The following is a 17928-nucleotide window of genomic DNA, read 5'->3' on the forward strand; positions in this document are numbered from 1 at the left end:
TTGGGTTAAAAAAAGCATAACTGCAGATAAATCAGTGCACATGAACTTTACTTTCGTACAGTGTTAAAACCATCTGGATATTGCAGCTCCTATCACAATTGTGACAGATGTTTAAAAACAGCTGTCAATTAGGATGCTCAAAATGTAGCAAGGAACTTTAAAATACATTACCTCTGTTACATTTCCAGAAAAAAAAAGCCAAATTCACTGTTTACATTTTTAAAGCCTTATTAAAATAGAAGGCTGTTTTTTTTCTGCATGTTAAGCATACTCATACTTTTCTTTAATAACTTTATTTTTTGCACAAAGAGTGTACATTCCTAAATCTCAACTATAGATTTGAAGTTCATTTGTGTGTTTTTTTTACTCTACAGTCTATAGCATTTATGGAGATAAAGTGAGTGAAATGTTTTCATCTCAATTATTATCATGTTACAAGGACTGTATTTTTCTTTCTTTCTTTTTTTTATTTATTTTATTTTAAGAGCACTTCTGAGAACCGAATATGAAGAGCTCTGTGAATCTGTAATTTAATCTGTCCTGTGGGTCTCCGTGATCAGTAGGAATGATTATAATAATGCGTGTGAAGCTCATGGTTCTCAAATTTGATGCACAATGTCACATTTTCTGGAAGTACTGTCATTAAAACATTCTGTCATGAACCGAATTCTGAATTATTTATACATACTGGCGTCTTTATAGCAAAGGTGTTCCTATAAAGCGAACCCATCTTTAAAGGCAATTTAGTCTCATTCATTATTAGTTCTAGAAACTTGTAAGTGTAGGTGTTTATTAAATCTTCTGTCCATCTTAGCAACAGAAATTCAAAATAAATATACAAAAGAAAAAAATACATAAAAATTTCACACACTATAATAATAATCTCAAACGCAATCCATTCTGATAGAAAGGTGCAAAGAAATCCAGAGTGACATAATTCTCTAAACCACTCTAAAGGCATCCTATAATACTACACTCATACACAGTGCAAAGATTTTATCTGAAGTGATCACGTCAGTGCTTAAAAAACTGAATATAGTGTAAAATGTCATGATTGGAGTCCTTGAGTGTACATGTCCAAGTATGACCAGATATGACCTCATGACTATGTAAGAGTCAATATTAAGATGATAATTTTAAGGCTGTGATGGTGTATGCTCTGCTTGAATGAGACTTCATTATGTCAGTCAGGTCTCAGGCCCCACCTCTCATGCCGGCTGCTGTGGGTTGATGTTAAGGTGGGCGGGGTTTCCTAGCAGACCAATCCGCTGCTTGTGCTTCCTCTGCTCAGTCATCTGAAGATTGACAAAAGGGATGAGTTCAGACAAGCACCATTAATTTAGAAATTCATACCTCATACCACAAATTGCCAGCTTATGACACATCTGGAATTTAGGTGTACAAGCATTCCATTTGTTATTAAGAAAACTTTGGCAGCCTGTGTATACATGCATCTTTATCAAACTAGTCAAACACGCACCTGCTCTTTGAGCTCTGTGAGCTGATTGGTCAGGTTGGAGACCAGCCTCATTGTGGACTCTAGTTTCTCCTGCAAACTGCGCAGTTCATTTTGTTCACCCTCACCATCACTGCTGACCAGTGACATGGCCCTCATACGTGGAAACCAGTCCAGATTGTGTTCCTGAATGGTGGTTAAACGTTACTGATAAATAACATGAAAAGGACAAACCATGAATTTATCAAAGATGCTTTGTGAAGAAAAGGTGCAGTGGATTTAAAATACCTTAAAATGCTATGGGGGAATATATATTGTATTTTGAGTTGACATATGTCTAGGATATATAAATATTAGGTTCATATAATTTTGGGTTATTTATTTATTTATTTTGGAATAAAGAGCATGATCCTTGCTTAATTTTCTGCCCTCATTCTAATTGCTGTAATGTGAATATAGAGATTATCCTCATTTTAATGTAATATGTTTTAAAATAATATGTCATTGATCATTAAAGGTAATTAAAATCACAGTGTCTAAATATAGTGATTTAGGGTCAAATTAAAATACAACAAAATTGAATATAACATATAACCACTAAAATATATACAACAAAACATATATATATATATACACACACACACACACACACACACACACATGTTTGTTTTTGTGAAAAGTGGGGATATCCCATAGGCGTAATGTTTTTTATACTGTACGAACTGTATATTCTATTGCCCTACACCAACCCTACAACTAACCCTAACCCTCACAGGAAACTGTGCATTTTTACTTTCTCAAAAAAACAAATTCTGTATGGTTTATAAGCATTTTGAAAAATGGGGACATGGGTTATGTCCTCATAAGTAATACCTGTGTCATACCCATGTCATTATACAGAGTTGTGTCCTGATATGTCATAAAAAACAAGAGCATATATATATATATATATATATATGTATGTATACACACACACACACACAATGGCCTAACAAAGTATGGAACATAAAATACATTTCAACATTTACTAATGCACTATTAGAATCAAAAGTTGTGTTTGTTAACATTTGTTCATGCACTCTGAACTAACATGAACTAACAATGAACAATAGTATTTGTATTAACTAATGTAAACAAAGATGAATAAATACTTTAATAAATATTAATGTTAGTTAACACATTAAATGAAACCTTATTTTAAAATGTTACCAGTATTTTTTATTTGTGCACTGATGTTCAGCTGTTCTTTTTAATAGTCAACTTTTTTCATGTCATCATCATAAAAGCTCTGTAAACACTGCCACAAAGACAAAGATATATCTTTCATTTCATCAAGCTGAATGCTCCAAAAACTGACACAGTCCTCATGTTTTCAGACCATTTCAAGATTTATTTTAACGTGTCACAAAGTAATGGTATCTAAGTGGGAGAGTTGTTTACTTACTTTATGATTAGTCAATAACACAACCATTTTCTTCATTCAGGCCGAGAGGCTGGATTTATTGCATGAACCAATCACATTTAATCATAACCAATCATATCCAATTATAATGCAATAGAGACATTGCCTCCTCTCACAGCACGTTACACTGTCTATGGACTGAAGGGAGGCAAGCCTCTGCTGTAACTTGCTGTGGACAGTGGTACTTTATAAAAACAAGTGACTTTTATACTTTTAATTCCATATTTAATAATATTTGCAATCCTCGTAAAAGCTTTATAATAATGTCATCATGTATGGTCTCACCTTGATCATCTGAGCGACGTAGCTCTCAGGGCCTGTGTATTCAGTGGAGTCCTTGACCCGCACCAGCACAATGAAGTACAGGTAATGCCAAAGGTTGTGCTCTTCCTTGATGTGCTCCTCAAACGTCACTGTCTTATTATCAAACTTATCCCTCTCCAGACCTGGGTGAACAAGCAGATAACCCAAAAAACAAATCCCCAATCACATGTGAAGGCACATTTATGTTTATTTGAGCATAACTGTGCAACTTTATCTCACCGCAGATGAAACATGTGGTCTTGAGGATCTCCTCTTTCCTCTGCTTCTCACTTCTCAGGTCAGCAAACGTATCAATGATGACCCCAAAGATCAGATTCAACACGATGATGATCACCAGGAAGAAGAACAGAAGGTCATACACGACGCGTGCAGCGAACAGACGCTCCTGCAAACACATATGCAGGTTTTGCTTCAGGTTGTTATGTGAAAAATTAACTATTATTATAAATATATGCATGTGCGTACCCCTTTGGATGGCTTGCGCAGAACATCTCCAACTCCGCCACCACTTCTGAGACCGTGACTCAGTACAGTGATCATACACATCCACAGAGAATCACACGCTCGCTCTACGTCATCTATAAACACACAAAACACACAACGTAGGACCTCTATTTCCAATCACTTCCAGTGTACAAATAAATGTCAGATAAAAAAATGTTGCCAAAAAAAGGGGTCACATAATATTTAAATAATTGGATAACATGACGGAAATAATTGGATAAGGGCTGTCCATTTGAAGTGTCATTTTAGTATTCATAAATTAATAATACCTAATACTAATTAATAATAATAATTTTAGTACATCAATCAATAATATTACATAATACATAACATAATATTCACTTAATAAAAGCAGATTTAATCATGCCCCGATGCTATTTCCAAAAATTACTTTTTACAATATTTTTTTTTACTAAAAACATATATGCAGTGTTTTACTTGTCTAACATAGACATACGCCAATTATGCTCAAGATAATTTCGTTTTTTAACATATCATCCAGTAGTTAGGATTAATTTTACTGCTCACCCTCCTCAACATCCGCAGTCGGACAGGAACCATTTTGCCCATTGCAGACGCCCTCAGACAGGAAACCAGAAGCTAAATGTACTCCCTCCTCTGACACACACAAATTCAAATACAAGAGAAATTATTTTCACACCCACTATTATTACATTACTTTGTGATTTGCTTTGATATGTCTGTGTGAATGTGGGTTACCCAGAGTGCCGTTGGGGATGCGGTTCACCTCTAGAATGAAGTCATCCTTGAAGAACATATATCCAACAATGGAGAAGAGGTAGACCAGGATCAGGCCCAGAACAGCCGTCAGGACAATGGAGCGGCCATTTCGAGTCACACTCTTGATAACGTTCAAAAGAGTCTCTTCCCTGTTCACCAGGTCAAACAACTACAAGCACACAAATGTACAATTGGTTAACATTAGTTGAATTTTTTTTCTGCCTTCTTTTGATTCTATATTAAATGACTGAATGCAACATGAAATTCAGTCAATATTCTGTAAATATTTTAATTTAATTCCCTTTCTTTGTATTTACACATTTAGAAACTAATTTTGGTTTTATGTATGTGTTAGTAAAAGATGTGTTAGTGTAAGGTTTTCAAACAGACCAGTAGACTGTAAAAGAAGACGTGTCCAAAAAGGCCCAGAGTGCAGATGAGAAGGTACAGCAGATGAAACAGGAACTCCCTATCCATCACCATCACCCGGTAACCACGGGTAAATGTCCCGCGGTTACCCACAAAGCTTAGCATGAACACTATTTTATTACAAACCTGCACAGACACAAATGAATTCAGGTTGTCACTACAGACTTGACACCACACAAGATTATCAGTAAAGAAACCGTGTGTGAACTGAAGTATGCACTCCAAATCTAACCCTCCAATGTGTATCTGTCTGAGTGTGATCTTACATTAAACGCTCCCAGGAGTGTCAGCATATGCTGCAGCCCCACTGAGAAGCCCAGCTGCAACACACTGGAGATGACCAGCAACCGCACTGCGTTCGGCTTCGGTGACATCAACACAAACCCCAATGAGCCCAACAAACACACCCACAGCAACAGAGAAAGAGAAGGATCTAGTGAACCTGAAACACACATAGACCACATACAAGGTATAAATGTTCACACAGGACAGGGATATTATGAAAGAAAGCCTGACTCGTGAAGACAATACAGAGGGGAACTCACTTTCACTCATTATGTCCAGCGGGTAAAAGAACGCCACCAACAGATTAATGAGAACAGCCAGGTTAAAAGACACATTACTCCAGAATGACATATTCCGGCTACACCAGTACAGCACTGGCTGTACTAAAAACAGAATTACAAGGATACATTTCAGAAATGATGATAAAAATAATCATTTTCAAACCCTAGAGAATGAAAACACACATTTACCTCTTAGTTTTTTCTGCCACCTCATTTCATTGAAGAGGTCGTCTGCATGCAGGAAGAAGTCATTTATTTTACTGCCCTGTTCGTCTCTCTCTGTCCCATAGTACACACGCAGCTTGGACTCATTTGTGAGAAAAGAGCAGATATTTGGGACGGGAAACACGATCTGTTCCATAGTGCGATCCTGCCGGACTATCTATTTATACACAGACACATACAACAGCATAAGATGGGATTTTAATAACAATACAGAACATGTTTTAAGAGCTGTTAAAATTGCTTGTGTGTTACCTCTATCTGTGCAGTGTGTTTAGTGTAATACTCCAGGGCCTGGTCTTCCCCACCTGGTTTCAGTAGTATTTGCAACTCCTTATTGTGACGTGACAGCTGAAATAGCAGGTTAAATCGGATCACACTACTAATTTAACAAATTGCTCTTAGATAAAGTGAGTTACATTTGGTATTGTGGTTGACTATCAAAAGCCCCTTTCACACTGCACGTTGGACCCGAAAAATTGCCGGAAAATCGACGGGTCGCCTTCTGTGTGAAAGCAAACACCTCCCGGGATTGATTTCAGGATTGATCCCAGGTCAGGGAACTAGTAACATTGCCGGGTTCAGTCCCGGAACGAGCGCTGTGTGAACAAAAGCCAGATCTAATGCCGTGTCGTAGTGATGACGCACGTTATCGCGCAACTTTTTTACCAGGTGTTTTGAAGGAAGATCAACTTTCGCGCCGAAAAAAAAATATGTGCAAACTGTAATGAAGCAGAGATCGTTCGCCAGCTTAAGTGAAAGTTAACGTGCCTAGCGTTTTTGACTCATACATTACACGTCACACGCTGATGTCACTTGTCTTTACGGGATCTTTACGGGTTGTGTGTGAACGCACGCACATATCCCGGGTAATCACTGGCAGTGTGAAAGTGCAAAGTCTAGCGACCCGGGAACAATTGCCGGGACACATAACCTGTGTATTTTCCGGAATTGCAGTGTGAAAGGGGCTAAAGTTGGCCACAGTCTAAATAAACTGTTCTTATGCAGGGCCCAAAACTGGCAACTTCCAAATCTGAAAACTGTCTTTGGTAATTAAATAAAATGTTAATAAATATGCTTATCAGCCAGTAACAGAAAACGGTAATCTAACTCTTACTGACCGAACAGGTGTGCGTAATTCAAACTATACATCTGTTTTGACTTTTTTGCCACAGTGTAAAATTTACAATATATTGCAAATGAAACTAATTATGAACGACAAATGTTTTTCCTATACCCTACACTGATAGAGGTGGGAAAATATGTACAGGAGTGTGTGTGTGTGTACCTGATGAGCAAGGATATAGATGTTGTGTCCAACATTGCGAGGTGAGGCAGCATGGTCCTCTCCATTCTCCTGTTCCTCATCCTCAAACTCTGTTTCCCCCTGCTGATAGGCCATTTTCATCACCTCCACCTTGAACAGGAACATACACAGCCACGGTTGTGCAGATGTTGAAGCCAAAGAATTTTCATAGTTTACTATCTGTCTACACAGAATGACTCCAAGATACAGTTAAAGCAATGACAGAACCAGGATGTACTGGGATAATAACTAACACACTCACTAGTTCTTTTGGCCTCATGTTGTACAGGATTCTCTCTGCGTTCTCACTGTCATGACGGCTCTCCATGATGGCCAGAAGTAGCTTAGATGCATTGTTCTAAGGAAAAAGGACAAATAATGTTACATGAAATTTAACTGGCCAAAGTATTAAATAAAACTACTGTCAAAAAAATAAATAAAATGTCAGAGCATCTTGATTAGATTTTCACTTAGTTTTTGCTACTTCAGATTAAGTTAAATATAACATTATCATGTTCACATTACATAACATGTTCTGTAGACTTTATAGCAGTGGTTTTAAACATATAACAAATACACATTTTTTTAGTTATGTCAAGCTCAAAAATCTTTAAGTGGGTGGAAGTTGCTATTTGTGAGTAAAAGTAATCTCAAATATCCTGTAATCACAAATTACAAGAAAAGTCATGTAAATTCATTGGTAATCAACTTCTAACCTTACATTAGTTTAAAAAGACCAACTTTGTAATCACAGGAGAAGAAGCCAAAAAGGACTTGAGGCCTGACCTCTTTGCACAGTCAAATTTGATGTTACTATGAAATGAGAAGGTTATTACTTTGTCAGTTAAGGGTCAATTGATGTACCTTCAGTTCTAGAACCAGATCCATTCTCTTTCTGCCCAGTGGATTAATATCATTCAGAATCAATGCAATGATGATGTCAATGCCATTAGACTCATGAGTGGCAATGCAATTCTGCAAAAACAGGCATAACAGAGCACATTCAATATAGGAATTATGTTCTTGAGCATTTGGAAGATTCTAACTGCAAAATAGAGGAAGAATAAAGGTGCTAAAACTTGATTGGGTTAGTGTTTGTGTACTTGCCTGGTTATCATGACAGGGCCCTTGACAGTATTCAGTGAGACTCTCTACAGTCTGATTAATGAGAGCCACATTATGCTGGTTGATATACAGCCCTAACAGCCCCAGGCCTCCTGTTGTACTTCCACAGATGCAGTCCAAGAACTGCAGGGTTTCACACACCAGGTTATAGTTGTTCTTGTTGTTCTGACAGCGCAGAAAATTCTGCAGGAGAAAAAAACCCCAGAAATTTCTAAACATACATGATGTATTAAACCAGTCCAAACCAGAAACATACACAAGAACCTATGTAACAGCACAATACTGATACTGTCAAAGTTTGAGACCTAACCTAAAATCGAATCCAAAAACAGTTGATTTCCTTCAGGCTCAGGTTAATCCTCTAATCCGGCTAGCTTTAAAAAAAAAAAAAAAAAAAGCAATATATGTGTCAGATGGATAGCTAGAGAATCACACACACCTGCAGATCTCGATTATGGTTCTCACACAGCAGTTGTAGGAAGCGCAGGATTGGCTGCATGATGAGAATGACATGGCTCATCTCGCCCTGCTCTGTTCCTTTATCTCCACCCCCTTTGTCTCCATCAGTTGTGCCATAAACCTCCTCAGGATCAGCATCTCTGCGATACGAACCGTAGGCCTTCTTAGTCACAGCAGATGCCTCCAACAACTGCTCACGGGTATCATCAGTCACCACGACACCTGAATTTTTTTCTGGAGAGGAAGAAAAAGATGATTTCTTATTAATTATGTCATAGTGACATATCTTCTCATAAAATTAAATATCAATCTTGATAACATTATGCAGTGGGCTCAACAAGTATTTGGACATCAAACTATGAATATCACTGCATCAGCAAACAAAATATCAAACCAAGTGGTATTTTTTGTAAAAAAAGATAGAGTAGGATGAGAGATAAAGTACTGACAACCCCAACCTCTCCGGCGTTGTGGGGTATCTTTGTCTGGAGTGTTGTCATCACGCCGCTTGTTGCCCAAGTCACTGGTGTTGACCGTAACCGTGGCTTTGATTTCCAACTGAGCAGCTTTCATTCTATCATAAAACACCCTAAAGAACTTTTCCGAATTTTTGTCTTCTGTTAAACGTTTGAAGAAGGAGTGCTGAAAAGAAATAAGAATACAAACATAAATTTACCATTATGTTCATATGTTATGTTTTATGGAGAACTTCAAATGTAATACACTACTGTTCAGAGGTTTGGTGTTCTTTTGTCTCTAATATGATGATTTGATGCCTAAAAAACATTTCTTATTCTTATTCTTATTATTATCAATGTTGAAAACAATTGTACTGTTCAGTATTTCTGTGGATATCGTTATAAATATTTTCAGGATTCTTTGACCTATAAAAAGTTCAAAAGAACAGAATTTATTTGAACACCATAAAAGACTTTACTCTCACTTTTCATCAATTTAATGCCTACTTGTTAAATAAACATTAATTTCTTTCAAAATAAAAGTCTTACTGACCCCAACTTTTAAGCTGTAGTGAATATTGAATCATTTAATACCACAACGTTCAGTTCTATTGCTCAATCATTTTACTGACAGGCCTTTCTGACCTGTATGATGGTGTTTCCACCCTCCAGCAGTGCAATGGCCAATAGGATGCTTTCGTGGAAGACACGGTCACTGGTAGCATTCATAATAAGATCAATGACGAGGTCAGATGCTCCTTCACGGTCCAGATGGCACTGCACCTCCATCAGTGACATTTCAGCCCTGCTCAAACCCCCTGAGGTAATACAAACACACCAAAACTTATGTTAAATTATATCACAATTGTTCCAAGAAACTACAATGAAAAAATGAACCCACCTGGCTGGCTTTTGATTGGTCCTACAGGAGCCAGGGTGGAGTTACTGAAGGAGGTCAGACTTTCTCTCCGCCCACCACTCTTGAAGCCATAGTAACGGTTGACGAGCAGCTGCCGTAAGGCCTCCCCCTGTGATGAGAGTGAAAGTGGGTTTCAATGTGCATCTTTTTTTTGTACGTTTTTTCTTTGCCATTCTTGCTTTGGCTTGTTCACAGCATGGCTGTAAAGCAGTATCCTTTTAAGCAATATGTATCATACATGGGAATACATTCTGAAGGAATAGATGTAGTTGAACCAGGGCAGCTGAGAGGTACAGATATGTGGTTGGAGAGCGGGGTTAGGTGAAGTTAGTGACCTACCCTCCTTTGATCCTCCAGCTGTTTTGGTGGCAGACTCAAATCCACCACCTGAGTGAGTGAGAAGAGTGGACAACAGAACACTAACACCGAGTTAGTAGAGTATCATCATGCAATAATTTCCAGCTCTATTTTAGCAGCATGCTTAGTGTATAATAACATCAGTCGACAAAAATGACTAAAATTATGCATTTAGCTCCTAGTAAACTAGTTATGCTCTGAAAGTGAGTTATAGAATTGAATCCTTATATACAATATGATTAAACAGAAAATAATGTAAAAAGAGTAGAAAACTGGACAGATTAAGTATAAGATGAGAATGTAAGGGTCAGAATAAAAGGTCTGTAACATAGAAGTTAATATCCAAACTGCCCAAATATTCAGTTTTTACCCAAATGGTTTGTAAATATTAAGATACAATCAAAAGTTTGTTCTTTCAGAACAATCTTTAATTTTAAAATAGCCACATACTGTATTAGAATCACGATCAAAGCACTACAAAATGGTTTGAAGAACACAATTTCTTGTGTATTTCTTATTGAAACAGGACTTTAAAGTAGGGCATACACATTCAATGGCTTGCGCTTTTATAGTCACATCATTGGCAAAATCATGATTTACTACTTTTTAGTGGTAAAAAGTTGTTTTAGGGAAAACATCAAACCAAATCTAATAAAATATGTGTACTTAGGTAAAATTTCCCATTCCAATTCTTAAGGATGGAAAAAGAAAGCAGAGAAAAAAAAGAAGATAAACAAATAAGGGAAAGATGGGATGAATGACAAAAAGAGGACAACCTCAGTGACATCCATCTCATCATCAAATCCCAGTAGCTGAAAAACAGGAGTGAAGGACGGGGTTAATGAAAGATTGGACATACTTCAAATTAAGCCATTAACTATTAGTAATATGAGTGTTAACATGAAGATATAACAGAGGAAATGTGATCAACTCAAACTTAAAGAAACGTGCTCTTACACAATTTGTGATTAAGGTTACACATGCAGACACTACAAATAAAGACATTATGTGTAGAGAACAATACAATCAACCTCTCACAACACTATGACATCTGTATTCTACCTTAAAAATGTTTTTTTTTTTTTTGTAAGCACAGCTGAATCACTTCTATTAGTCCTTTTATTAATGGTTTTGTGGTAAATACCTTCTCTCCATATCCTCTGTCTTTGGTCATCATTTCTCTGAGTGTCTGCAGAACTTTGATACAAAGCCTCTCCTCATTTTCCTCTAGAAGTTGCTTGGTATGTTTTATCAATCTGTACAAAAAGTAGATAAAATATGCTGGTGTAATTCAAACATAAACAATGACAGCATAATATTATATCATTAATAAGTATTAAGCTATAATAAGTTATACAATATTTTATTAGAGTGTTCTATATATTATTATATTGATGATATTTCAGGCACAATAAGAATTCATCATACTTGCAGATGAAGCCTCCACTCTCACACTTGCGATGGGCTTCAGTGTGCTCTGGGAACAGCAGTTCTGGACGATGGAGAACATCCACTAATACAGACAGCTCAGCCTGAACCAGAGGCCTCAACCGCTCTTCCAGCGCAGACACTATATCCTACAGACACACACACAAACACATGCAAAAGCACACATTCACCACACACGCTTACAAAGTAAGCCATTGAGGCAAAACAGTTGAATGCAGGTTTAATGATAGGAACTATAAGAAAAAACACGTGTGATCAGTGACAAGACATTAGCTCTCTTTTTTTTTCTTGAAAAAATTAAAAAGATAATAGAAAAAATATGAAAGCAGACATAATAGAAGGTAACAAAACAAATGACAACAACAATAAAAACAGAACGATAGCAAGAAAGAGAAAAAAATTTTATAATATAATAATAGTAGTAGTAGAAGTAACATTAGGTTGTAACATATACAAATATAATATAGACACATTTTTTGTGACATTGATTGCTTAGAAATATTTACAGTTGATTTGGTTAATGCAGAGAAGAGAGGAAAAAAAAGGATGAAAAAAATGAAGCAGAAGGATCACAGACAATGCTGTAAAATATATAGTCTTTAAAAAAATATAAGTAGATTATTAAATATTAGTGATGATGATGATCGAAAGGAGATACATTTCCTCACATTAATATGTATATAAAATAAAAAAAAATATTCATTATTGTTGCCATTGTTGACACTACTGCTGTTCTTGCAGCACTGACCTCAAAAACGCATTGATTCGCTGAAGGAGGCCTTTGTTCACCCCCAGAGCCATGTGAGACACTATTTCTATGGATGGGCTCTTTTTATTTTACTTCTTTTGGACTAATGCACTGCAACACCCGTTGAGTGCCATTAAACAGCTTGAAGGATCAAAGACAATTTTAATATAACTCCGACTGGATTTGTCTGAAAGAAGAAAGTCATATACACCTAGGATGAATTGAGGGTGAGTAATTTATGAATTACTCAAAAGTATGACAGCAAATTAAGAATGATCAGAATCAGTCTTTTTTGTCATTCTTGAAGTTCTTCCCAATTGCGTACCTCGAAGTTCTCTTCCTTTATTTTTCACTTGTTCTTTGTGTTCAAATGTTCAAATTTTGCCATGATTGGACAAGGTTGTTTGAGGTCAATATTTTTTTGGCTGATCTGGTGTGCGCGGTGAAAGGTAATTGTATTGACAGTTGAGATGGGTAGTTTTAAACTGGAGTGCATAAATTCTTTGATAGCCTCTTCTGGGTTTTCTTGTGCTCTTTCGGGTACGGCTATGAATATTAAGTTGCCTCACATACTTCGGCACTGAAGATCCAGGATGGTTCCTTTCATTTGGGTGTTCTCCAAGGTGAGATTATTTATTTGGTTTTAAGAACCACTGTCTTTGTAATTAGTTGTTTACCTTTGAAGTGTTTCTATTTGGGACTGGCTAAATTCGTGACTCGACGTCCTGATGTAGTAGTTCAAGAAAAGCCAGTTTGTTTTTAATATATTCCATTTAGCTCACCTCTACTGTTGTAGTGTTTTCCTCTGCTTCTGACGCTTCCTCGCATCGTCTCTGTTTTTTCTGCTGCTGAGGCATGATGTTACATCAATAAAAGTAATCGTCTATGAATTGTTCAAGGTTTTCGATGCCGTGAAATCGTTAAAGAGACGACGCAAAATTAAGAGTTTATTTTATATATTTATATATACAATATCAGATTGTTTTGATGTTTACAGCATTGGTGCCGCAATCTTAAGTCTCGTCCATAGTCACATGAGAATCACGTTCAGAGCGGTATCCTCCTCACATCAGAGCCTCTTCAGCTGTCTTCTGAAACCCAGAGAGCTGCCTCGATGCCTACCTAGGCAGCATCGTTCTAGAGCTTCATCCTAACCATCACTGAACCTCACAAATTAATAATTTAGAATGCTCTACATAGGCAATAACATATGCAACGCCACAGAAGCAGAATCTCTCAAATTCAAAATTTATTTGAATAGAAGTAACTTGTTTTTAAAATAACTGAAACACATAAAAACACATATTTAACACATATTTAAAGAACAGGCCTACTCTATTTTTTATTGATTATCAATACATTTTAGTATTAAATTACATTTTATTTTTATCAATAATCAATTACTTTGCTGCAATACATTCTGAAACTGCATTCTTCATTCAAGACACATGCGATACTGCCTTAGAATTTGGCTAATATGATGCTGTTTCTGTGGGCAGCTCATTAGGTTTTGAAAACAGAGCCAATAACACTCACTCACCTGAAGTCTTTCAATAATGTTGCGGTAGTCTCGGGATGTGGTCATAACAGAATCTCTTCGGGTGGCGTTACGGATGGACTGTCTCCAGCTCAGGGCTGTTTTCTGCACTATGTTGTTGGACTTCATGAACAGATTATTCACCTGACAGTCCAGATCCACAGGAATGGCTATGGCTCTGCCTTTGGCTGCACATAAATAAAGGCACACACATTCAGGGTTATGCATTCACGCATGGAAAACAAGCAAGGAGCTTTAATACATACATATTTTATATCGAAATCCTTGAAAAAAACACTTATTATTTTTTGCTATTCCATTAGGTGCCACTAATGGTGCAAAGATCTTTGATTAAAAAAGGTTGAGAACTACTTTCCTAGAAACTTTTTTATCACAAATTTTGAGATTTTAATGTTATACAATACAATTATACAATTAAAGCTAATATTATGAAAGTTAAAAACATGCTGAAATGATGCTCTTACCCACGTCACTCAGCACTTTGATGCAAGCTTCCACATTGCCCTTCTGATTTGGGACTAGCCAGTTGCAGTGATACACACGGAAAACTGCCTGCAGCAGCTGCACAAACACTGGCTGCCGTGTCTGAGACAAAGAGAGAGAGATGCCACATCTACTGATGGTCTGAAGTGAAGTGACATTCAGCCAAGTACGGTGACCCATACTCAGAATTTGTGCTCTGCATTTAACCCATCCGAAATGCACACACACAGAGCAGTGAACACACACACACACACTGTGAGCACACACCCAGAGCAGTGGGCAGCCATTTATGCTGCGGCGCCCGGGGAGCAGTTGGGGGTTCAATGCCTTGCTCAAGGGCACCTAAGTCGTGGTATTGAAGGTGGAGAGAGAACTGTACATGCACTCCCCCCACCCACAATTCCTGCCGGCCCGGGACTCGAACTCACAACCTTTCGATTGGGAGTCCGACTCTCTAACCATTAGGCCACGACTTCCCACGTGGGAAGGATGCTGAGGTGTACTGGGCTGCTGGAAGACACTGTGTTACCTGCAAACTTGTGCTCTGGTCTGAGAACGGCGAGCTGAAGAAGGTGGTGACGATGCTCATGATGGTCTCAGTAACGTAGCGCTCCAGGACTGTGTCAGCGTGCTTACGCTCACTTGTGTTATTGCACACCTACAGAAAGCAATGCTGAATGTCTGAACATCAAGACCATAATTTGAGTAAATCTGTGAGTCTATTTTGTCTTACTCTGCAGATGTCCACCAGGAAATCATCAAAAAGTTTCCACATGTGATTGCTAGTGTAGATCTCCTTCATCTCAACCTCTGTATCCACATAGCAGTGATTCAGGAAGTTCACATAGGCCATCTTCACCTACATATGAAGTATTATATTCACATAATCAAAATCCGCATACAATGACTTTTTAACAAAAAGTAAATCTAAAAGTATTTTACACATTCATCAGACACTTTTGGGCTTTATTCCCTTTGTGCACATACATCTGGTATGCAGTCCTCGTGAGTGACCACACGTACAATATCATCGAGGGGGAGCAGGGAGTTGCATTTGATCTCAGTGTAGACGTTCTTCCCTTCAGTGCACACAGCCAGCAATTCCACTAAGTGAATATGATACCTGCAAGAGTCAGTGAAACCAGATCTAATTCCTATAATGGCAAACATATAACAGGAAAAAGCTCAAAGAACATACACTTACAAACTTTGTATGATTTTGTAAAACAAATGACAAATAATACTTCGACCTCAGTGTAATATGACATATAATGATACATATAAGAAAAAATATGTAATCTACTACACATAATGAAATTTTTTTAAATTAACTTATTTGACAGTTTATTATATTCTATTTGTATTTTTGTAGCATTTGCATTTTTAAAATGGTGTTTACATGTAAAAGTATTAATACATTGGGACAGATAAACCTCTATACCTGAGTGCACTGCTCTCATCAAGTCGTTCCCTCTCAAGGCGCATCATTTGAACCAATGATTGAAAAGATGCCCGGTCATTATAGAACACCAGCACATCCTCACCCGCTGTCACCAACTAAATACACATAAATAATATCAACAGAAACAGTCTTCACTAGTCGGAAGTAAATAGGGCAGAAAAGTAGCAATCTGGGGCTTGTAGTTAAATACACGAATTGTTTGTCTGGCCTACAGACCTCAGCCATAACAATGTCTTGGCATTTCTTGATAAACTTGTTCTCAGCCTTGACGATGGTCTGGAGGAACTTGAGGTAGTGGACACTGCGTCCATGCGTCTCGATGCAGTGCACAAAGTGCTGCACTACCCGCTCGTTAATCTCGCTACACAGCTGGAAATTATTCATGAAAATATGCTGCATGGTCACCGCCTCTAGAATCTAAAAACAGAAAGCCAGGGACAGAGGATTTAACAATCGAGAGTTGAAATGCACAGATAAAAATGTGTGTTTATGTATTTTAGTTTTTTAGTTTATTTCATTTATTTATACAGGGACAATGCACAACAAAAGTGTTGTGCCAGAGTTAGCTATAAAGCTAATTTGCATCTGTTTGCAGGAATGTTGTTACAAAAATTGTTTAATATTCAGACACAAACTATACAATACATACAACAGATACAATATCACATCATACTCCATTAAATTAAAAAAATCAATAATCACTTATTTGATTTTCCTTAAGCCAAACTTTAAGTGTAGTTTTAAAAATACTAAATGTTGTATAATAATAGCTTTCTGCTAATCTAACTTAAAAAACAGTTTTCTTAAATTTAGTTGAACAGTCACCTCCAACTAATGACCTAGTTTGCTTGATATTGACCTCACAGAAAGTCACACATTGTTTAAGAGGTGGTGGTGCAAGATAATGAAATAGTTTGTATATCAAACACATAAGCAAAAAAAAAAAAAAAGTCAAACATCAAAATGTATAATTTTTTATAATATTGCAGTGATAATTACTCCTTGGCTGAGGGATGAGGGATGTATAAAGAGTTTAGCAGCAGCCACGGGTAATTGGTGCCTAATATTCCTGAAGACCTTTTTAATGTCTTTTTTTATTTAAGTTAGAATCCATAATCATACCCAAATATTTAAAATGCTCAACAGCAATTATTTCCTATAACACTCAACTTTCTTGATCGAAAAATACATTCCCATGGTTTTACTCACATTAAGAGTAAGGCATGACATCTAAAACTTTGTTCAATGCAACAGTAAGTTTGATAGCAGCTTGTTGTTTTGTCTTAGCGTAATTATAAAAAACTGTATCATCTGCATACATCTGAACCTGGACCTCTGGACAAACTGTAGGCAGATGATTAATGAGTAAGCAGAACAAAATTGGTCTAAGTATTGACCCCTGTGGGACTCCAATATTACAGTCAAGAAATGGTGAGCAAACATCATTCCTTCTTGTACATTGTTTCCTTAAACTGAAGTATGACTCCATCCATGTTAATGTATTAGTAGAAAAATTTTACTTTGATGATTGAGATAAAAGAACATTATGATTTACGGTATCAAAAGCCTTTTTAAAATCAATGAAGACAGTACGAACAACACCTCCCCTATCAGGACTGGATTTAATTTGTTCAACAAAATATCAGTTTGCTGTATCCGTAAAGTGATGTACTCTAAATCCAAACTGCACACGATGTAATGGAAAATTACCAAGATTTAAATGCTCTACTAACTGATTGCAAATGAACTTTTCAATTACTTTAGAAATGACTGGTAGAATCCTGTTAGGTATACATAGTAAGTTATACAAACAGGATCACCAGTCTTAAATATAGGTGCTATAACTGCTGACTTCCAGGCACTTGGAACATAACATTGTTTTATTGACAAATTAACCAGA

The 17928-nt window shown here is 36.9% G+C and overlaps 1 protein-coding gene and 1 long non-coding RNA gene across 4 annotated transcripts in view; both read right to left on the reverse strand.

The window, feature by feature from the left end:
- Positions 1-5: 5 nt before the first annotated feature.
- LOC132161016 (uncharacterized) lies at positions 6-1035 on the reverse strand. The gene is made up of 2 exons (XR_009438091.1): positions 120-1035; positions 6-89 (listed from the first exon to the last, which is right to left on the reverse strand). It is a non-coding gene; the product is annotated as an uncharacterized LOC132161016 (long non-coding RNA).
- Positions 1036-1048: 13 nt separating this feature from the next.
- itpr1a (inositol 1,4,5-trisphosphate receptor, type 1a) overlaps positions 1049-17928 on the reverse strand; it is a 38095-nt gene continuing 21215 nt past the window's right edge. Inside the window, exons 30-60 of one of the 3 annotated variants that reach the window (XM_059570785.1) lie at positions 16245-16445; positions 16008-16123; positions 15554-15689; positions 15300-15425; positions 15096-15224; positions 14548-14668; positions 14066-14250; positions 11757-11905; positions 11473-11584; positions 11105-11140; positions 10311-10358; positions 9954-10080; positions 9698-9870; positions 9053-9236; positions 8575-8828; positions 8118-8318; positions 7875-7985; positions 7273-7368; positions 6993-7121; positions 5960-6055; positions 5672-5864; positions 5462-5584; positions 5183-5358; positions 4878-5042; positions 4467-4656; positions 4275-4364; positions 3708-3820; positions 3462-3627; positions 3204-3364; positions 1481-1642; positions 1049-1295 (exon numbers count right to left, since the gene is read on the reverse strand). In XM_059570785.1, coding sequence (XP_059426768.1) covers positions 1209-1295; positions 1481-1642; positions 3204-3364; positions 3462-3627; positions 3708-3820; positions 4275-4364; positions 4467-4656; positions 4878-5042; positions 5183-5358; positions 5462-5584; positions 5672-5864; positions 5960-6055; positions 6993-7121; positions 7273-7368; positions 7875-7985; positions 8118-8318; positions 8575-8828; positions 9053-9236; positions 9698-9870; positions 9954-10080; positions 10311-10358; positions 11105-11140; positions 11473-11584; positions 11757-11905; positions 14066-14250; positions 14548-14668; positions 15096-15224; positions 15300-15425; positions 15554-15689; positions 16008-16123; positions 16245-16445 — 4356 coding nt within the window. In that variant the 3' untranslated portion in view covers positions 1049-1208. The remainder of the gene's footprint in view (positions 1296-1480; positions 1643-3203; positions 3365-3461; positions 3628-3707; positions 3821-4274; positions 4365-4466; positions 4657-4877; positions 5043-5182; positions 5359-5461; positions 5585-5671; positions 5865-5959; positions 6056-6992; positions 7122-7272; positions 7369-7874; positions 7986-8117; positions 8319-8574; positions 8829-9052; positions 9237-9697; positions 9871-9953; positions 10081-10310; positions 10359-11104; positions 11141-11472; positions 11585-11756; positions 11906-14065; positions 14251-14547; positions 14669-15095; positions 15225-15299; positions 15426-15553; positions 15690-16007; positions 16124-16244; positions 16446-17928) is intronic. The other 2 variants (XM_059570786.1, XM_059570787.1) reach the window with 2 other exon arrangements.

The sequence above is a fragment of the Carassius carassius genome, chromosome 17 (genome assembly GCF_963082965.1).
Source record: "Carassius carassius chromosome 17, fCarCar2.1, whole genome shotgun sequence".
Lineage (NCBI taxonomy): Eukaryota > Metazoa > Chordata > Actinopteri > Cypriniformes > Cyprinidae > Carassius > Carassius carassius.